This window comes from Pongo abelii, chromosome 4 (genome assembly GCF_028885655.2).
Source record: "Pongo abelii isolate AG06213 chromosome 4, NHGRI_mPonAbe1-v2.0_pri, whole genome shotgun sequence".
Taxonomy (NCBI): domain Eukaryota; kingdom Metazoa; phylum Chordata; class Mammalia; order Primates; family Hominidae; genus Pongo; species Pongo abelii.
The window spans coordinates 308,062-331,049 of record NC_071989.2 but is presented as its reverse complement, the minus strand read 5'-3'; the positions used below and the strand labels follow the sequence as shown (position 1 = coordinate 331,049).

The 22,988-nt window shown below is 46.2% G+C and overlaps 1 protein-coding gene across 3 annotated transcripts in view; it reads right to left on the bottom strand.

Annotated features, from left to right (window-relative positions):
- Window positions 1-22,988, bottom strand: part of AHRR (aryl hydrocarbon receptor repressor) — a 114,526-nt gene that overhangs the window by 85,439 nt on the left and 6,099 nt on the right. For all 3 annotated transcript variants that reach the window (XM_024247102.3, XM_024247106.3, XM_054555309.2), the window contains exon 2: window positions 5,421-5,492. In XM_024247102.3, the coding sequence (XP_024102870.2) occupies window positions 5,421-5,482 (62 nt within the window). In that variant the 5' untranslated portion in view covers window positions 5,483-5,492. The remainder of the gene's footprint in view (window positions 1-5,420; window positions 5,493-22,988) is intronic.

Below are 22,988 nucleotides of genomic sequence, written 5' to 3'. Positions count from 1 at the left end.
AAGGTGCTTTAAACTACTGTAAAACTTTACAAGAAAATGTGCAAAAATCCTTCAGACCTTGTGGGTAGTCACAGGACTCTTAGAGCACAAAAAGACAAAAAGCTCACAAGTTGGTCTTCATCACAAGGTTTTCTTTTCTTTCTTTTCTTTTTTTTTTTTTTTTTTTTTTTTGAGACGGAGTCTCACTCTGTCGTCCAGGCTGGAGTGCAGTGGCGTGATCTTGGCTCACTGCAAGCTCCGCCTCTGGGGTTCACGCCATTCTCCTGCCTCAGCCTCCGGAGTAGCTGGGACTACAGGCACCCACCACCACGCCTGGCTAATTTTTTTTTGTATTTTTAGTGGAGATGGGGTTTCACCGTGTTAGCCAGGATGGTCTCGATCTCCTGACCTCGTGATCCTCCCGCCTCGGCCTCCCAAAGTGCTGGGATTACAAGCCTGAGCCACCGTGCCTGGCCAAAAGGTTTTCAAATGTCTTTTGAAAGTCAATATTAAGAAAATTGAAAAGATAAGCCTTAAGTTGGAAGAAAATATTCACAACAAGGGTTTATATCCAGAATATGTAAAGAACTCTTACAACTCAATAATAAGAAAACAAGCCAATAAGAACATGGGCAATTATTTAAACAGACACCACCAGACAAGATATATGGATGGTGAAGAAGCACATAAAGATATCCTCAACACCATTAGTCACTAGGGAAATGCACATTAAAACTCTGATGAGATACCACCAACCCATGAGGATGGTCAAAACCAAGAAGTGACCAAGAAGGCTGAGCACACCATGCACCGGCGGGGATGCAGAGAAACTGGGATTCTCACGCACAGTTTCTGGGAATGGGAAATGACACCACTGCTTTGGAAACAGTTAAATATGCACCTGCAGTGTCACCCAGCAACTGCACTCCTAGGTATTTATCCAAGAGAAATAAAACCATACAGACTTGTACAAAAATGTTCATGGTAGCTTTATTTGTAACAGTCTAAAACGGAGAACAACCTGAACTTCCATCCACAGGTAAATAAACAGACTTGGTCTACCCATACAATAGAACACTTTGCAGCAATAAAAGAGAACAAATGGCTGGTGCTAGAAACATGGATGAATCTCAGAACCTTTATGCCAAGTGCAGACAGACAAAATGCTGTGTGATCCCATTTGCACAAAATGCCAGGACAAGCAAACCATCTACAGTGACAGGAAACAGATCAGAGGTTGCCTGGGGCGGGGCTAGAGGGAGGAATTATGAGGGGCCACAAAGAAGCTCGTGGAGTGATGGAAACACTTTCTCTCGATTTTGGTGATGGCTTCACAGATGTACACAAATGTCAAAACGGACCCACTGCACACCTTAAACATGCAGTTCAGCTGAAATACGTGTACTTCAATTATACTCAATAAACATCAAAACGCAAAAAAAAGGGGGGGGAATCCCTGTGGCTTCCACAGTGTCATGAGCTGAAGGCACTGCCCCTGCTGAGGACTCCGGGGAATCCCAGAAGACAAGGAGCATCAAACAGGCTGCTGGTGGCACAGGACATTCACTCCTGGGAGAGCGCTGTGGGTTCAGGATCACCCACGTCACCCAAAGGATACCGAGGCTGGGCGGGAGTCAAGGGCACTGCCAAGGGGAGGGCTGTCCCAGCCGGCCGCCCGGCTTCCCCCACATCAGCTGCCCCCTGCACTCAGTGCTTGTGGGGGCCTCTCAGGGGCAGGCTCTAGACCAACTCCACCTCCGATGGCACGCTCCACAGCCTTTACCAGCCACCCCTTCCAGACAAAATTTGGGGCACACACAGACCCATCCCCCATCACCGCAGAGGAGCTGGCCAGACCAGAGCGCTGAACATGGCCCTCAGGTGCATCAAGGGCCACAGCTGGGACGGCCAGAGCAGAGGGGGCCCCCACCCCAGGAGGGGGTGCAGGATGGGCGCCCATACTCAACGTCAAAACAGTGTTTTGGCCTCCAGTTTCCCAGAGCGGGTCCCTAGAGGGGTTCCCAGGACCCCTGCACGTGCCAGCAGCCCCTCCATGAAGAAAGACATGGCAGCCTTCAGAGATGCCCATGCTGGGACATGCCAGCCTCCATCACCTTGCCTAGTGTGTGCGTGCAGTGGGGGTGTGTGTCTGAGTTGGAAAACATTTCACGACTATTCAAGTCATTCACTGTCTTTCATTGCCCCTCAAGTCACAACTGGTTTTCTTTTTTCTCTCTTTTTTCCTCTTTCTTCCCCAAGTGCTTAAAAGTTTTAAACATAAATACATATATTTTAAGGAATGTATTCGAAGAACTAATGAGAATATTCTCCTATAAACTCGAAGTAGGGGAGATCTTCCTAATCGTGATGTAAAATTAGTCACAGAAGTAAAGATTGACAAATTCAACTCATACAAATTTAATTTTTTCTGCATGGCAAAGAACACTATATATAAAATCAAAACTGGGGCAAAGTATTTGAAAGCCATTCAAAAATTAATTTCCCTAGTTTCCAAGCTCTTACAAATCAAGAGGCACAAAACATAAACAATCTACTAGAAAAATGAGTAAAAGATGTAAATACGGTTCACAGAAAAGGAAATGCAAATCGCTCTTAAACCTCACTTATGATACAAGAATGCAAATTAAAATCACCAATATCTGAAATACACTATGTGCTGGGGCATGGGGAGGAGGAACTGATGTGGAACTCTAACCCTAATGCTGGGAGGTTTGGGAACAACTATTGAAATTACAAATGCCCGTGCTTTGGCTGAGCAATTCCACATCTAGGTTTTCATCCTCCCAATACACGAGTGTGGGGGATTTGATTTTACCTCTTGCAAGCTAACAACTCGTTTCTGTTTCGTGGACCCTGGAAGAAGACATGAGACCCCGGAGGCGGAGACAAAGGGCTTACGACTCACGGCACAGCAAGCTACGTGAGCTTCCGCGTGTTCCTCATTCACCCAGGTCCCCAAGTCCCGCGGGGGGATGTGGAAGCATCCTGGCTGATGCTGCATCTGCAGTGGGTTCTTGTAGCAGCAGAGGAAGACTGAGCTTTATACAGGGTGAGGCTGAGGTCTGCAGGTGAAGGGCCGCCGTCCCTGGGGGCCAAGGAGGATGGAACCGGGTGCACGCAGGGAAGGGTTGAGACACTTCCATAGCTGGGTCCCCCGGGGGTAGGCGATGGAATGTGCTCCTGAGCCTGTGCACTTGAGAGATTTGGGTAGCAGACGTATTTGTCACATTAAATAAGGAGAGGAAATAGCTTTGCCACACAGCTGCAAATGCAGTCCCTGTGGTGGGGCAGTCTAGGGAAGAATCACAACTAAATTTCCTGCTTTTATAGTGTTTTTATTCCACTGCAAAGGCCTGAGAAAGGAGTTTTTTGGGCCTTTGCATTTTATGTATTGGTGTTTCGAATAGCTAGTGTGCTCACCTATTTCAAAACTCAGAGGAAAGTGTCTTCAGGCTGGCTCCCTGCCTGGAGGCAGCTGATTTTAAGTTTTCTGTGATTCCGTCGGGAGACATTTTATGAATAAACTAGAAAATGTGCATGCACCGTATTTATGTTTCCTCCCTTTATATATGAATCGCAGCATCCGTATCTACTGCCGTCCCCCCTAGAGCTTGTTCGCAATCAGTGCAGGGCTGTGCTGTGTTTCTTCTGCAGCCCTTGGTCCCGGCCTCAGCTGTGTGCCTGGCCCCATGCATGGTTTTGCGCATGTGCTCACCGCTGGGCCAGCGTCAGCCTGGGCACTGAGCCTACTGCATGCTGGTGTTCGATGCACAGAGAGTGCGAGGCCTTGGCCGCAAACTGCAGTCTTGAGGGACAAGGTAAGGTCTCCCTGTGGGACATGGGATCTCTTTACTGTTTACCATAACAAGACACCTAAACAAGATGTAAACAGTAAACAAGATCCTTCCTTCCCAAGGGAGGCCTTACCTCCCCTTGTTTCCCAGCCCCAGCTCCTCCTGGGGCCCTGCAGTTCTTGGAGGCACCATGGCCACACACTAAGGCCCAGGATTTGACACGTCCAGGCGCCAAGGGGCCTCACCTCAGTATCACAGCAGGTGTCAGGGCAGTGAGGGTGGCGTTGCTGTGAGTCTGCACAGAATCCTACAGCCCCTGCAGCTGGGGACATCATCCGACACACACACACACACCCCACACACACCCACACACACACACATCCCCACACACAGCCAGGGACATCATCTGACACACACAGTCCCCCCTGCACACACACAGCCTCACATCCCCCACACACAGCCTCACACACACACAGCCTCACACACATACACCCCACACACAGCCCCCCACAGCCTCACACACACACACCCCACACACACAGCTCCCCACAGCCCTCCACACACACCTGCACACGCAGTCTCACACAGCCTCGCACCCCTGCACACCTGCAGTCTCACACACACCCCACACACACCCCCCCACACACACCCGCACACGCAGTCTCACACAGCCTCGCACCCCTGCACACCTGCAGTCTCACACACACCCCACACACACCCCCACACACACACACCCGCACACACAGTCTCACACAGCCTCGCACACCCGCACAGTCACACCCCCCCCACACAGCTCCTTACAGCCCTCCGCACACACCCGCACACAGTCTCACACAGCCTCGCACACCCGCACAGTCACACACACCCCCCCCACACACAGCTCCTTACAGCCCCCCGCACACACCCGCACACAGTCTCACACAGCCTCGCACACCTGCACAGTCACACACACCCCCCACACACACCCCCCACACAGTCTCACACAGCCTCGCACCCCTGCACACCCGCACAGTCACACACACCCCCCCCACACACAGCTCCCTACAGCCCCCCGCACACACCCGCACAGTCTCACACAGCCTCGCACACCCGCACAGTCACACACACACCCCTCACACACACACCCCCACACACAGCTCCCTACAGCCCCCCACACACACCCGCACACACCCCCCTCCGCAGACACACAGCCGCGCACAGCCTCGCCACGCGCGCACACACCCAGCCGTGCCGCACCCTCCGTCCCAGCGCGTGGCGGTCTCGCCTGCGAGCCTGGGAAGCTGCCACGGCCCCGCCGCCTCCGCCTCCGCCTCCGCCGCCCGGAGCTCCGCCCGCGTCCTCGGCCTCGGCCCCTCACGGTGCCGCCGCCTCGCTCCACCGCTCAGGGCCCCGAGGGCGCAGGGCCGAGCCTCGCCGGGGGCCGCCGGCACCGGGGCGCTGCGGGGTGTGACGACTCCGGCGCCGCCCGCGCCCTCCTCCCCCGCGCCAGAGCCCGGCCCCCGCCCGCCCGGCTCCCGAAGCCGCCCTCGCTCGCCCCGTTCCTCGAACTCCGTTTTCAGCGCGAGCCCCCGTCCTCCCCTTCCGCGGCTGGAACAGCCCACCCGAGCGCAGGGCGGGATACTTTACTGTTTCTGCAGGGGCCTCCTCCGCTTCCGGCCCGCGTACGTGCACTCCCCCGGCGGGACCATCGTCCTCGGCCTGGAAGACAAGGGGCCCCGGTCACCGCAACGCGCCACGTGCGCCCTGTTCCCGCCGCGCCGCCGCCCACACCCGCGACCCCGCGAGGCCCCCTCCCCTCCCCCTCCTCCTCCTCCTCGTGGACCCCTGGCCCGGGACCCCCGCCCTCCAGCACCCCGCACTGAGAAGCCACCGGGGCCGGGCACGCCTGGGCCTCCCCAGAGAAGCGGCCTGCTCGGGAGCCTGGCGCAGGGCGCATATTCACACGGCGGGAGACCCGCTCCCGAGGAGGAGGCCATCCAGGAAGCCAGGAACGGGCGGGGCGCGGCCAAGGCCTGGGCAGCCTGCGGCCTCCAAACACTCATCACGCGGGTCCGTGTTCCCGTCACCCCGAGAAGGTACGCGGGTCCCGTGTCCCCGTCACCCCCGAGAAGGTACGTGGGGTCCCGTGTCCCCGTCACCCCCGAGAAGGTACGTGGGGTCCCGTGTCCCCGTCACTCCCGAGAAGGTACGCGGGTCCCGTGTCCCCGTCACCCCCGAGAAGGTACGTGGGGTCCCGTGTCCCCGTCACCCCCGAGAAGGTACGTGGGGTCCCGTGTCCTCGTCACCCCCGAGAAGGTACGCGGGTCCCGTGTCCCCGTCACCCCCGAGAAGGTACGTGGGGTCCCGTGTCCCCGTCACCCCCGAGAAGGTATGCGGGTCCCGTGTCCCCATCACCCCCGAGAAGTTACGTGGGGTCCCGTGTCCCCATCACCCCCGAGAAGTTATGTAGGGTCCCGTGTCCCCGTCACCCCCGAGAAGGTACGTGGGGTCCCGTGTCCCCGTCACCCCCGAGAAGGTATGCGGGTCCCGTGTCCCCATCACCCCCGAGAAGTTACGTGGGGTCCCGTGTCCCCATCACCCCCGAGAAGTTATGTAGGGTCCCGTGTTCCCATCACCCCAAGAAGGTACGCAGGTCCCGTGTCCCCATCACCCCGAGAAGTTACGTGGGTCCCGTGTCCCCATCACCCCCGAGAAGTTATGTGGGGTCCCGTGTCCCCATCACCCCCAAGAAGGTACACGGGTCCCGTGTCCCCATCACCCCGAGAAGTTATGTGGGGTCCCGTGTCCCCATCACCCCCAAGAAGGTACGCGGGTCCCGTGTTCCCATCACCCCGAGAAGGTACGTGGGGTCCCACGTTCCTGTCACCCCTGAGAGGGTATGTGGGGTTCCATGTTCATGTCACCCCGAAAAGGTATGTGGGGTCCCATGTTCCTGTCACACCGAGAAGGTATGTGGGGTCCCGTGTTTCTGTCGCCTCTGAGAGGGTACTCAGGTTCCATGTTCCTGTCACTCCGAGAGGACACACAGGGCCACATGATCCCATCACCCCCAAGAGCGCACGCAGAGCAACAGCATAATCTCTCTGTGGTGTGATCTCCCTGTGCTGTTTGTGGCAGGTCTTGCTCTTCTCATCTCTGCCCTTGATGGCCTTGTGCTTTGGGCCAGCAGCCTTCCTCTTTTCTATGTAAAATTCTACTCCACTCTACAGTCCTGGGATTCCACTTAAGTCACTAGCTCACAGCGCCCTGAGTCCAGCTGACTACACCCACCAGCTGCCACCAACAGTGCTGGACACAGGCATGTGCCTCCCCGCGGGGCCCCTGAGGAGCAGTCCAGTATCTGTGCTCAGGCTGGTCAGCTCACCTGTCACCCACCTCAGAGAGGGCATCACCCTTCTTTTCACAGAATCTTGATTTTCCTTGCAATGGGTGCAGTCGAGCCCTCACAAACGTTCTGCAGACCTGTGTGCAGTAACCATCCCGTGCCAGGCTCTGGGCCAAAAGCCTTGGGGAGGAAGTTAAGGAGCCCTCACCTGACCTGAAGTGAGTGCAGCCTGGAAGAGGAGGCAGACTCGCGCAATATCCACCTTGTGTAGAAAGTGCCATAAAAATGTCAGAAATGTGTCATGGATCCACTTTGACTGTAAAGACTTAGGTAGATAAAGTAAATGGATAGAAAAAGATACACCATGCAAACGTTAATCAAATGAAGCAGCTGTATGAGTCCCAGACAAAGGAGACTTCAGAACAAGGAATATCACCAGAGACAAAAAGGTGTATTCTTTAATAATAAAGAGGTCAATTTTCCAAGAAGATCTGACAATCCTAAAGGTAAATGTACCTAGCAACAGAGCTTCAAAACACATGAAGCAAAAACTAATAAAATCAAAAAGGATAATTCATGGGAGACATTAACATTCCTATCTCAGTAATCAATAGAACAAGTAAATAAAATCAGTAAGGATACAGAATATCCAAACGACAACAGACTTGAATTAATGGAAATTTATAAAACACTCCATCCAACAACCGAAGAGTATCTGGTTTTTACACATGTAACATTCACCAAGATAGACCATATTCTGGGACTTAAAACTATCCTTAACAATTTTTTTAAAAACAGAAATCATACAAAGTATGTTATTTGACATAATGGAATTAAACTATAAAGATATCTAGGAATTTTCCAAATATTTGGAAAGCAACCCACTTTTAAATAAGCAAGGATCAAAGATGCCTCTTTGATTCACAAAGAAATTTAAAAATATTTTGAACTAAACAAAAATGAAAATGCAAACATATCAGACTTTGTGGGATGCAGCTAACCAGTACTTTGATGGAAACTGATAGCATTAAGTGCTTAGATTTGAGAAAATAAAAGGTCTAAAATAAGATCTAAGCTTCTAACAAGTAACTAGAAGAGAAGATAAACCCAAATTGAGCAGAAGGATGGAAATAATAAAAATAAGTCAATGAGACATAAAACACAAAAATAAAGAAAAATTGGCAGGGCATGGTGGCTCACGCCTATAATCCCAGCTACTCTGGAGACTGAGGCAGGAGAATTGCTTGAGCCTGGGAGATGGAGGTTGCAGTGAGCCAACACCACTGCACTCCAGCCTGGGCAACAGAGTGAGACTCTGTCAAAAAAAAAAAAAGAGAAAGAAAAGAAAAGGAAAGGAAAGGAAGGGAGGGGAGGGGAGGGGAAGGGATTAAACCAAAAGTTGCTTCTTTGAAAAAAATCAACAAAACTGATAAACTTCTAGCCATACAGATCAAGAAACAGAGAAGACACAAATTGCCAATATCAGGAATGAAAGAGAGGACATCACTGCAGATCCCACAGACATTAAAAGAAAAATTATAGAGCTGAGGCCAGGCACAGTGGCTTAGGCCTATAATCCCAGCACTTTGGGAGGGCGAGGCAGGTGGATCATGTGAGGTTAGGAGTTCGAGACCAGCCTGACCAATATGGTGAAACCCCATCTGTACTAAAATTACAAAAATTAGCTGGGCATGGTGGCATGCACCTGTAGTCCCAGCTACTTGGGAGGCTGAGGCAGGAGAATCGTTTGAACTTGGGAGGCAGAGTTTGCAGTGAGCCAAGATCATGCCACTGCACTCCAGCCTGGGCGACATAGCGAGACTTGGCCTAAAAAAAAAAGAAAAGAAAAATAAAAATTATAGAGCTGGGTGCAGCGGCTCACGCCTATAATTCCAGCACTTTAGGAGGATCACCTGAGGTCAGGAGTTCGAGACCAGCCTGGCCAACATGGTGAAACCCTGTCTCTACTAAAAATACAAAAAATTAGCCAGGCATGGTGGCGCATGCCTGTAATCCCAGCTACTTGGGAGGCTGAGATAGGAGAATTGCTTGAACCTGGTAGGCAGAGGTTGAAGTGAGCCAAGATCACACCATTGCAATTCAACCTGGGCAACAAAAGCAAAACTCCATCTTAAAAAAAAAAAATATATATATATATATATATATATATATATATATATATATATATAAAATACTGCTGTGAACATAATTGTGTCCATCCAAAATTCCAATGTTGAGCCCTAACTCGCCATGTGACTGTATTGGAGATAGAGCCCCTACCCTCATAGGTGATTAAGGTAATAAGGCTGGAGCCCTAATCCTATAGAACTGGTGCCCTATAAAAAGAGAAGAAACATCAGGGCTCTCTCTCTCCACCATGTGAGGATGCAGCAAGAAGGCAGCCATCTGTAAGGCAGGAAGAGAGGCCTCACCAGAAACCAAGTCAGCCAGCACCTTGATCTTGGACTCCCAGCCTCCAGAACAGTGTGAAATAAATTTCTGTTGTTTAAGCTATCCAGTCTATGGTAGTTTGTTATGGCAGCCCAAGCAGAATAAGACAAATACTATCCCAAAAATTCAACGATTTAGATGAAATAGAGGAATTCCTAGAAAGGCACAATCTATCAAAACTCAAGAAAAAACAGATAATCTGGATAGCTCTATATCTATTCCAACAACATCAAAAAACCCAGGCCTAAATGGTTTCACTGGTATATCTACCAATGTAAAGAAATAATACCAATTCTCTGCAATCCTTGGCAAAAAAACAAAGAAAAAATTTAAAATTGTCAACTTATTTATGAATTCAGCATTACTCTGATGCCAAACCAAAGGCATTGCATGAGAAGAAAACTAAAGACCAGCATCCCACATAAACACAGACACAAAAATCCTCACTTAAATATAGATATTGGCAAATAGAATCCACCAATATATAAAAAGGATGATACATCACAACTAAGTGGGATTTATCCAAGGAATTCAGGGCAGCTTCAACATCCAAACACCAATCACTGTAATTCACTATAATAATAAACTAAAAAGAAAATGCACATGATCATCTCAATCTTTCAGAAAAGCATTTGACAAAATCCAAATCCATTCATAATAATTTTTCCAAAAAAACCTCTCATCAACTAGGAACAGAAGGAAACTTAATTAACGTGATAAAGAACATCTACAAAAGCCTGTAGCTAACATCACAGCTAATATCACAGCTAATGGTGAAAGACTAAATGCTTCCACCCAAGACCATGAACAAGGCAAAGCTGTGGTGTATCCCCATTCCCACTAAAATTATTTGTGTACTAGCCAGGGTAATAAGTCAGGAAAATAAGTAAAAGTCTCAAAACTGGGAAATAAGTAAAAGTCATAAAACTGGGAAATAAAAATAAAATAAAACTCTATCTGTCCACAGACATGATTTTACATGTAGAAAATTCCAAAAAGGCTGAGTGAAGTGGCTTACACCCATAATCCCAGCACTTTGGGAGGCCAAGGCGAGAGAATCACTTGAGCCCAGGAGTTTGAGACCAGCCTGGGCAATGTAGCAAGACCCTATCTCTACAAAACATACTTTTTAAAACAATAGCCAGTGTGGTGGCACACAGCTGTAGTCCCAGCTACTCAGGAGTCTGAGGCTGGAGGCTCACTTGAGCCCAGGAGTTTGAGACCAGCCTGGGCAATGTAGCAAGACCCTATCTCTACAAAACATACTTTTTAAAACAATAGCCAGTGTGGTGGCACACAGCTGTAGTCCCAGCTACTCAGGAGTCTGAGGCTGGAGGCTCACTTGAGCCCAGGACATCGAGGCTGCGGTGACAGTGAGCTGTGATTGTGCCACTGCACTCCAGCCTGAGTGACAGAATAAGACCCTGTCTCTTAAAAAGAGAGAGAGAGAATTCCAAAAATTCTACTAAAACCAATTACCTATAACTACTGAGACCAGCAAGGTCACACAGTAAAAGGATAATAACATACAAAAATCAATTGTATTTCTAGATACTAGCAATAAACAACTAGAATTCAGATTTTTAAAAACTAGTATCATTTACAATAGCACCCCCATAAAAATAAAATAGATATTTCAAGAGACCTAATATATGTGTAACTGGACCCCTAATGAATAGGAGGGGAAAGGAGGTAAGAGAAAATGTAAGAAACAGCAGAATTTTTTTCCAAATGTAATGAGAATTGTAAACCTACAGACCCAAGAAGCTCAGTGAGCTCCAAGCACAAGAAACAGGAAAATTACACCAAGGCATATCATAATCAAATTGCTCATAACCAGTAATAAGTAGAATAATATTTATTTTTGTATTTTTTGTAGAGATGGGGTTTCATCATGTTGCCCAGTCTGGCCTCGAACTCCTGGGTTCAAGCAATTCGCCCACCTTGGCCCCCCAGAGTGCTGGGATTACAGGCATGAGCCACGCACCTGGCCTAGAATAATATTAAAAGCCAGAGAAAATAGGCATTGGGTACAAAGGATCAAAAATAAGATAACAGCAGATTCCTCATCAGAAACAAGAAGGTAGTGGAGCAACATCTTTCAAGCTGAAAGAAAAAACCCTGAAACCTAGAATTCTACATCTTATGAAAACATCATTCACAAGTGAAGGTGAAATAAAGAGCTTTCAGATGCCCAAAAACTGAAAGAAATCATCACTAGCTGACCCACACTATAAGAAATATTACAGGCCAAAGGAAAATGATACCAGATTGTAGTATGGGTCTACAACGTGGCACAAAAAGTGCAGGAACTGACTACTGGAGGGTTAAATATGCATAATTTGTTCTTATTGCTTAGATATCTTTAAAAGATAAGTGACTATTTAAGCAATAATAACAGTGTGTTGTGGGGTTCACAACAAATGTGGACATCAAGTATATGGCGGCTACACAGACCCAGGAGGGGAGACATGCGTTTACAAAGTGGGGTGACAGTACTCAGAAGCTGTGCCAGCTGCCCGTTTGTTGCCTGTAGGCTCCAGACTCCCCGTCCTGCCTGCTCTGCATTAATAAGCCGCAGTCTTTCAGCATTTCTTCCTATAGAGGGCATGATGTTGCACTGGCCTGAATATGGCCCTGGAGGAGCCCAGCAGGAAGAAGGAGCCTCTCCTAGTTCCAGTGCTTCCCATTTTTTTGTGTTCCTGCTCACCACTGCCATAGACAGGGCAACTCAGCAAACTTCTCTGCCCTCCAGGGGACAGAACCTACACCTCCTCCAATGAGGCCCGAGCCCCAGCTTTGGGAAGGGAGCCCCCTTCCAAGCGCACTCCTTAGGGGCCTCCCGCAGCCCCAGAGCACCATCCAGAGTTCTCCTCTCCCCTCCATAGCTGCACCGCTGTTGCTATCTATACTTCCTAACATTAAAGTTTCTCAATTCAAATAAAAAAATTAAATTAAAAATATAAAACGCCAACACAGTGAGACCTCATCTCTACAGAAAATAATTTTCAAAAATTAGGCAAGCATGGTGGCGCATGTCTGTAGTCTCAGCTACTCAGGAGACTAAGGCAGGAGTATCGCTTGAGCCTGGGAGGTCGAGGCTGCAGTGAGCCAAGATCACACCACTGCACTCCAGCCTGGGTGACAGAACAAGACCCTGTATGTATGTGTGTGTATATATATACACATAAAGAAAAACAGAGAGAGAGCTGATTTTTTAAAATCCACATTTTAGATATACACATTAAAACACCTATGAAATAAATGGCATGTTAGGGATTTGCTTCTCTATAAAGTGGCGAGGACAGTGGAGTCTAAATGGTCTGGGGTTGGCAGGCTGGACTTTAAATGAAACTGGATCAGCCACTATTGATAGTTGATTACCTATGCTAGCTGATGAAAAAATTGAGCTCTTTATATAATTTTCTCTGCTTTTGTAAAATATTTGAAAAGTGCCATAATAAAATGTTTGGCTTTGAAAAAAAAATTAAAAAGAAAGAAACCATGGCATAAGAATAGAGATACTAACTGATTATGACCAATGACCAATTGATTTTCCACAAGGGCACCAAGGCTGTTCAACAGGGAAAGAACAATCTCTTAAACAAATGGTGTTGAGATAACTGGCCAGCCTGAGCAACGTAGCAAGCAAGGCCTTGTCTCTAAGGGGGAAAAAAAAAAAAAAAAGCCACACACCAAAGAATGAAGTTGGATCCCTACCTCACATAATATGAAAAAATTAACCTAAAATTGACTAAAGACTTTAATGTAAGAGCTAAAAATATAACACTCCTAAGAAAACATAAGAATTCATCTTTAATGGCCTTGATTGGATAATGACCTTAAATGTGGCAATGAATTCTTAGATTTGTCACAAAAGGCATGGGTAATAAGAGAAAAAAATGGATAAATTGGACTTCATCAAAACTAAAAATTTTTGTGTTACAAGACACTACCAAGAAAGTGAAGAGGCAACCCACAGAATGGCAATAAACATTTACAAATCATGTATCTGATAAGGGTCTAGCATCCAGAATAGACAAAGAACTCTTACAATTCAACAACAAAAAGACAACCCAATTTTAAAATGGGCAAAGGCTTTTTTTAAAAGATGGTTGACTAGAAGCATTTCAAGCACACCTCATCCACTTAGAAGAACCAAAATAATGTGTAGATGATCACACTTTGAATCTGTTTTCCAAGAGACAACATGGGAGTTCAGCAGGAAAGTGACAGGAAACAGCAAAACTTAGGAAGAAAGAAAACAGGCAGGCTGTGTGGCCAAGAGCAGCTGGGAACTGGGAGTGACTCCCCAGTATGAGAGGGTGAGGGCGGGTCTTCCCGCAGTCCACTTTCCCGCTGGAGAATCATGCAGTCCCTGACACAGGAGAGCAACTCCACCCTCCCAGTCTCTGCATCGGATTTAGGGAGACTGAGAAGGAAGTGTTTCAGGAGGGAACATGCCCTGGGTCTCATACCCTTTCTGAAATTTAAGCAGCTAGAGCAAGACACCGTTCTCCATCCTAGTTCTTAGCAGACGGTGCATGTTCCTGGTACAAGCAGTGCCAGTCCGAGGCATTAGGGAAACTTGGACTTGGACTGCTGCTTGCGGAACTGAGGTGTGAGAGTGGACCAGGACTAAGAGGCAAGTGTAGCATGGGCTGCAGCTCCCAGCGCTGGAAGCAGGCACCACCCCCAGGACTTGAGCAAGATGAGAGTTGCCATGGGGGCTTGGTCTTGAGCTGTGCAGGGCCTACAGCCTGGAGCTGAGTTGTGGGCCAGGCACAAACTGCCAAGGCTGATGGAACAGCTTTTGTCTCCAACAGCCAGGACGGGGCAGCAAGCCACATGGGGATTGGGGCATGAAAGGGATGCAGGTCTTCCATCCATGGCCAAGGCTGTGACTGCTGGGACTGGCCCCACCCTCCCTGTGGCAGCTGCCCCTCATCCAGGCATTCTGCCACGGCCCTGAAAATCACCCAGTGGTACCTGTCACAGTTGGTGCATGCACTCGGGGGGCTAGAGCAAGCTTGCCTGGCCCAGCTCTGCCCGGCATCCCCCTTCCCCAGCCCGCCCACAAGACAGAGTGTGGGATCCAGGGACCTGGAGGACCCACAACCCAGTCCACCACCTGGGACACTGAGCCCTTCTCCCAGGGGACACCCTGCCGCTACCACCTCAGCTGGCACCTACCTGCAAGTGCCAGCTGCTGGCCTGGAGGCTGGCCAGCACAGCCCATTGCAACCACTGCCAACACATGCACACAGAGCTTGGGACCCAAAAGTGCATCTCACCACCACTGCCACCACCATTGCCCACACCACTCTGGCTGCCCAAAAACTAGGAAGCCTGCTCACTCGCAAGGTACACTGTTACTACAACCAGCTTCTGAGAAAGCTACCCAGAGGCCCAAGAATCAGCCTGCCTGCTACTGCCAACACAGGTGCCAGTGTGTGCCACCCTGGGGCACAAAGATAGACATGGTTAGCCCACAGCTACTACCACTGAAGCCTGAAGATGGGCCCACCCAGCACCCCAGTACCCAGCACAACTTCACCACAGCCGCCACCAATAACTGCACCCTAACACACCAAGGAAGCCACAGATACCACTAACACTGCTAATAGACAAATAAAACATACAGAGGCTTCACTGCTGCATGCCTCAGAAGTAAATCCAAAGGGCCCTACCCAACCAACATCCCAGTCACATCTCCAGTAAAAGGTGCCCCCCAACAACAAAAGTAAACCCCAAAATAAGAAAAAGCAACTATTACACCAGATGGGCAGAAAGCAACGTAAAGACACAAGAAACATGAAAAAGCAGGGTAATATGACAATCCCAGAGAAAGACAATTCTCCAGCAGTAGATAAATCTCAACCAAAAGAAATCCTCAAAATCCCAGATAAAGAATTCAAAATATTGATTTTAAAGAAGTTCAATGAGATGTGTGAGAAGTCTGAAAATCAATACAAAGAACTCAGAAGATTAATTCAGAATATGAATGAGATATTTACCAAGGAGATAGATATATATTTTTTAAAAAAACAGAAATACAAAATACATTTGAAAGCTCCAACAATAGACTAGACCAAGCAGAAGAAAGAATTTCAGAACTTAAAAGACAGGCTTTTTGAAACTATCCAATCAAACAAAAACAAAGCAAAAAGAATGAGAAAGAATGAGCAAAGCCTGTGAGATACCTGGGACTACATACAGTGACTGAATTTACAAGTTACTGGTCTTCCTGAGGGTGAAGAGATATTGAGAGGCTTAGAAAACCTATTTAATGAAGTAATATATGAAAACCTGCCAAGTCTAGCAAGAGATCTAAGCATCCAGACAGAGGAGGCTCAGCAATCCCCAGGAAAACATCGTGCAAAAAAGACACTACCACAGTGCACCATGAATCAGTCCAAAGTCAAAGTGAAAGAGCAAATTCTAAAATCAAGAGAAAAGCGTCTAGTCACCTATAAAGGAAACCTCATCAGACTAAGAGTGGAGTTCTCAGCAAAAACCTTGCAGGCCAGAAGAGAATAAGGTGACATATTCAAACTGCTGCAAGAAAAAAACTTTTGGCCAACAATTTGATATCCAGCAAGATTAACCTTCATAAATGAAGGAGAAATAAAGTCTTTCCCAGAAAAGCCGATGCCGAGGGAATTCATCACCACTAGTCCTACAAGAACTGCTCAAGGAAGCCCTAACTTGGAAGTGAAAAGACGACATTCACCATTATGGAAACACACAAAAGTATATATAAAACTCACTCATAAAGCAATCACAGACGAAGAGAAAGGAATCAAATGGCCAGAGGAAAAGAAAGAAGCAAAGAACTTATAAAACAACTAGGAAACAAATAACAATACAACAGGAATCAAACCTTACATACCAATATTGACCTTGAATGTAAACAGTCCGGTTTTTTGTTTTGTTTTTTGAGATGGAGTCTCACTCTGTCACCCAGGCTGGAGTGCAGTGGTGCAATCTCGGTTCACTGCAACCTCCGCCTCCCAGGTTCAAGTGACTCTCCTGCCCCAGCCTCCTGAGTAGCTAGAACTATAGGCCTGCACCACCACTCCTGGCTAATTTTTGTATTTTTAGTAGAGATGGGGTTTCACCATGTCGGCCAGGCTGATCTTGAACTCCTGACCTCAAGTGATCCACCTGCCTCTGCCTCCCAAAGTGCTGGGATTACAGGTGTGAGCTACCATGCCCAGGCAAATGTTCCACTTTAAAGACACTGATTGGCAGAATGGATTTTTAAAAGCATGATTCAACTATATGCTGCATACAAGAAACTCACTTTACCACTAAAGACACACATAGGCTGGGCATTGTTCCTCAAGCCTGTAACCTCAGCACTTTGGGAGGTCAAGATGGGAGGGTTGCTTGAGGCCAGGAGTTTCAGACCAGCCTAGGCAACATAGCGAGACCCTGTCTCTATCTTTTTAAAAAGACACATACAGATTGAAAGTAAAGGGGTGGGGTGGGGTGGGGAAATACATTCCACACAGATGGAAACCAAAAGCAAACAGGAGTAGCTATACTCATATCAGATAAAACAGACTTTACGTCAAAAACAGTAAAAAAAAAAAAAAAAAAAAAGACAAAAGTCATTCATTATGTAATGATAAAGGGATCAATTAAGCAAGAGGATATAACAATTCTACATACATATGCATCCAACATTGGTGCACCCAGATTTATAAAACAAATATTCCTAGAACTAAAGAGAGAGAGCAATACAGTAATAGTGGGGACTTCAACACACTACTCATAGCATTAGACAGATCAGCTAGATGGAAAATCAGCAAAGAAACTTGGGATTTCAACTGGACTTTAGGCCTCTACAGACATTTACATTATAGAATATTTTCCCCAACAACTGCAGAAGATACATTCTTTTCATCAGCACATGGGACATTCTCCAAGACAGACCATATATTATGACACAAAACAAGTCTTGGCCGGGCGCAGTGGCTCACACCTGTAATCCCAGCACTTTGGGAGGCCAAGGCAGGTGGATCATGAGGTCAGGAGTTCGAGACCAGCCTGGCCAACGTGGTGAAACACCATCTCTACTAAAAATACAAAAATTAGCTAGGCATAGTGGTGCACACCCATAGTCCCAGCAACTCGGGAGGCTGAGGCAGGCGAATCACTTGAACCCAGGAGGTGGAAGTTGTGGTGAGCCGAGATCGTGCCACTGCACTCCAGCCTGGGCAACAGAGCGAGACTCTGTCTTAAAAAACAAACAAACAAAAAAGTCTTAACAGATTTTTCTTTCTTCTTTTTTTCCTCTTCTTCCTCCTCCTTCTCCTCCTCTTCCTCTCAACAAATGTTTAAAAATTAAAATTATATTAAGTATCTTCTCAAACCACAGTGGAATAAAATCATAAATAAATACCAAGAGCAACTCTGGAAATTATACATACATGGAAATTAAACAATATGCTCCTGGATCAACAAAGAAATTAAGATGGAAATTTAAAAATTGCTGAAACAAATGAAAATTAAACACGACATACTTTAAAACCCTATGGGATACTGCAAAAGCAGTGCTAAGAGGGAAGTTTATAGCGGTGGTCCCCAGCCTTTTTGGCATCGTGTACTGGTTTTGTGGAAGACAATTTTTCCACCCGCTGCAGATGTCGGTAGGGATGGTTTTGGGATGAAACTGTTCCACCTCAGATTATTAGGCATTAGATTATCATAAGGAGCGTGCAACCTAGATCCCTCGCAAGCACAGTTCACAATAGTGTTTGTGCTCCTATGAGAATCTAATGCTGCTGCTGATCTGATAGGAGGAAGAGCTCAGGTGGTAATGCTCACCCGTCCACCACTCGCTCCTGCTGTTTGGCCCGGTTCCTAGCAAGCCATGGACGGGTACCAGTCCGAGGCCTGGGGGTTGAGGACCCCTGGTTTATAGTATTAAATGTCTATATCAAAAAAGTAGAAAGATTACAAATTAGCAATCTAATTATGTGCCTCAAGGAACTAGAAAAGTGAGAACAAACCAAACCAAAATTAGCAGAAGAAAGGAAATAACAAAGACCAGAGCAGTGCTAAACGAAATAGAGACAGCTAGATTAACAGAAAGAAGACCCAAATAAACAAAATCAGAAATGAAAAAGGAGACATTACAACTAATACCACAGAAATACAAAAGATCATCAGAGACTATTATGAACAACTATATGCTCACAGATTAGAAAACCTAGAGGAAATGGATAAATTCCTGGAAACATACAATCTCCCAAGTCTGAAACAGGAATAAATAGAAAACCTGAACAGATAAGTAATGAAAAGCGAGATTTAATCAGTAATTAAAAACCTCCCCCAAAAGAAAAGCCCACAACGGGCCGGACGCAGTGGCTCACGCCTATAATCCCAGCACTTTGGGAGGCCGAGGCAGGCGGATCGTGAGGTCAAGAGATCAAGATCATCCTGGCCAACATGGCGAAACCCCGTCTCTACTAAAAATACAAAAATTAGCCGGGCATGGTGGCACGTGCCTGTAGTCCCAGCTACTCAGGAGGCTGAGGCAGGAGAACGGCATGAATCCGGGAGGAGACGGAGCTTGCAGTGAGCCAAGATCACGCCATTGCACTCCAGCCTGGGTGACAGACCGAGACTCTGTCTCAAAAAAAAAAAAAAAAATGCTGAATTATACCAAACATGCAAAAAAAGAACTAAGACCAATCTTCCTGAGACTGTTCCAAAAAATTGAGTAGGAGAGAATGCTCCCTAACTCATTCTAGAAGGTCCATATCACCCAGATACCAAAATCAGATAAGGACACAACAGAAAAAGAAAACTACAGACCAATATCCCTGATGAACATAGACTCAGAAATCCTCCGCAGCGCACAGTGGCTCACACTGTAATCCCACTTTGGGAGACCAAGGCAGGTGGATCACTTGAGGCCAGGAATTTGAGGCCAGCCTGCCCAACACGGCAAAATGCTGTCTCTACTAAAAATGCAAAAATTATCAGGGCATGGTGGTGTGCACCTGTAATCCCAGCTACTCAGGAGGCTGAAGCATGAGAATTGCTTGAACTTAGGAGGCAGAGGTTACAGTGAGCCAAGATGGTGCCACTGCACTCCAGCCTGGGTGACAGAGTGAGACTCTGTCTCAAAAAAAATCTTCAACAAAATATTAACTAACTGAATCCAACAGCCCATCAGAAAGATAATATACCACAATCAAGTAGGCTTTGTATCAGGGATGCAAGGATGGTTCAACATATGCAAATTAATAAATGTAATACATCACATAAACAGAATCAAGGACAAAAACCATATGATCAACTCAATAGATGCAGAAAATGCCTTTAATAAATTTCAGATCCCTTAATGATAAAAATCCTCAAAAAACTAGGCACAGAAGGAACAGACCACAAAATAATAAAGGCTATTTATTACAGACCCACAGCTAACATCATACTGAATGAGGCAAAGTTGAAAGCATTTCCCCTAAGAACTGGAACGTGACAAGAATGCCCACTTTCACCACTCCTATTCAATATAATACTGAAAGTCCTATCCAGAGCAATCAGGCAGGAGAAAGTACATAAAAGGCATTCAGACTGGAAAAGAGGAAGTCAAATTATTCCTATCTGCCGATATGATTTTATATCTAAAAAAACCTAAAGATTCTACCAAAAAAACTCTTAGATTTGATAAGTGAATTCAGTAAAGTTGTAGAATACAAAAGCAACATACAAAAATCAGTAGCATTTCTTTACACCAATAATGATCTAGCTGAGAAAGAAATCAAGAAGGCAATCTCATTTACAATAACCATTAAAAAATACCTGGGAATAAATCTCTACGAGGAAAATTACAAAACACTGATGAAAGAAAATTGTAGATGACACAAACAAACAGGAGAACATCCATGTTCATAGATCAGAAGAATTCACATTGTTAAAATGACCACACTGCCCAAGGCAATCTATAGATTCAGTGTAATCCCTATCAAAATACCAAAGTAATTTTTCACAGAATTAGAAAAAACAATCTCAGGCCGGGCATGGTGGCTCACACTTGTAATCCTAGCACTTTGGAAGGCCAAAGCAAGAAGACTGCTTGAGGCCAGGAGTTTGAGACTAGCCTGAGCAACACAGTGAGACCCCATCTCTACAAAAACATATTTTAATTTAAAATTAGTCAGGCATGGTGGCACACACCCATAGTCCAGTTACTCAGGAGGCAGAGGCCAGACACTCTCTTGAGCCCAGGAATTTGAGGCTGCAGTGAGCTATGCGCCAATGCACTCTAGCCTGGGTGACAAAGCAAGATCCCATCTTGAAGCAAAAAAGAGAGAAGAAAGAGGAGGAGAAGAAAAGAGAAAAAGAAAAATAATCTTAAAATTCATAAGGACCAAACAAGAGAGAGGTGTGTGTGTCAGTGCAGGAAAAACTACCATTTATCAAACCATCAGATCTTATGAGAATTCACTCACTGTCATGAGAACGGCATGGAAGAAACTGCCCCCATAATCCAATCACTTCCCACCAGGTCTCTCCCTAAACACCTGAGGATTATAATTCAGGATGAGATTTGGGTAGGGACACAAAACCTAACCATATCACTACATTATTTCAAATTACACCACAGACTATAGTATGGGACTTAAACCAAAAACCTTCTGCACAGCAAAAGAAATAATAAACAGAGTGACAAGACAACCTGTTAAATGGGAGAAAATATTTGCAAACTATTCATCCAACAGGGGAGTAGTAACCAGAATGTACAAGGAACTCTAACAACTGAACAACAACAAAAAAAGCAACCAAAAAAAACCCAAGTGATCCCATTAAAAAGTAAGCAAAGGACATGAATAGACATTTTTTAACAGAAGAGATACAAATGGCCAACAGGTATATGAAAAAATACCCCACATCACTAATCATCAGAGAAATGCAAATTAAAACCACAATTAGATATCATCTTACCCCAGTCAGAATGGCTATTATTAAAAAGACGGCCAGGTGCAGTGGCTTATGCCTGTAATCCCAGAACTTTGGGGGGCCAAGGTGGGTGGATCATTTGAGGTCAGGGGTTCGAGACCAGCCTGACCAACATGGTGAAACTGCATCTCTACTAAAAATACAAAAATTAGCTGGCATGGTGGTGGGCGCCTCTGAGGCTGAGGCAGGAGAATTGCTTGAACCCAGGAGGCAGAGGTTGCGGTGAGCTGAGATTGCACCACTGCACTCCATCCTGGGTGACAGAGGGAGACTCCATCTCGAAAAAAAAAAAAAAATCAGAGGGTAGTGAGGATGCAAAGAAAAGGGAACTCATACACTATTGGCGGGAATGTAAACTAGTACAGCCTCTATGGAAAACAATATGGAGATTTCTCAAAGAATCAAAAATAGAACTGCCGCAGCCATTAAAAATGATGAGTTTATGTCCTTTGTAGGGACATGGATGAAACTGGAAACCATCATTCTCAGCAAACTATCGCAAGGACAAAAAACCAAACACCACATGTTCTCACTCATAGGTGGGAATTGAACAATGAGAACACATGGACACAGGAAGGGGAACATCACACACCAGAGACTGTTGTGGGGTGAGGGGAGGGGGGAGGGATAGCATTAGGAGATATACCTAATGCTAAATGACGAGTTAATGGGTGCAGCACCAACATGGCACATGTATACATATGTAACAAACCTGCACGTTGTGCTCACGTACCCTAAAACTTAAAGCATAATAATAATAAAATAAAATAAAATAGAACTGCTATTCAATCCAGCAGTCCCACTACTAGGTCTATACCCAATGGAAAAGAAATCAATATATCAAAAAGACACCAGCACTCATATGTTTATTGCAGCACTATTCACAATAGCAAAGAGACAGAATAAACCTAAGTGTCCATCAGTGGATTAATCAAAAGAAAATGTGGTATATACACACAATTGAATATTATTCAGCCATAAAAAAAGAATGAAATCATGTCTTTTGCAGCAACATGGATGGAACTGGTGGTCATTAAGTGAAACAAGCCAGGCACAGAAAGTCATATATCACGTGTTCTCACTCACAAGTAGGTGCTAAATTTGTATACACATGGACGTAGTGAGTGGAATGATGGATCACAGAGACCTGGAAGGGTGAGGGGGTGACAAGGGCCTGGCTGATGAGATTTTAGTTAAGGGGTACAATGTACATTATTTGGGTAATGAATGCCCTAAAAACTTTGACTTGATCACTATGCAATCTATGCATGTAACAAAGTTACACATGTGCCCCATAAATGTGTACAATTTTAAAAATGGGCAAAGGACTTGAGGAGACATTTCTCCAAAGAAGATACACAATGTTCAACACATTTACAGTGCTCGGCACTGTAAATCATTAGGGAAATGCAAGTAAACAAAAATCCATAATTAAATAC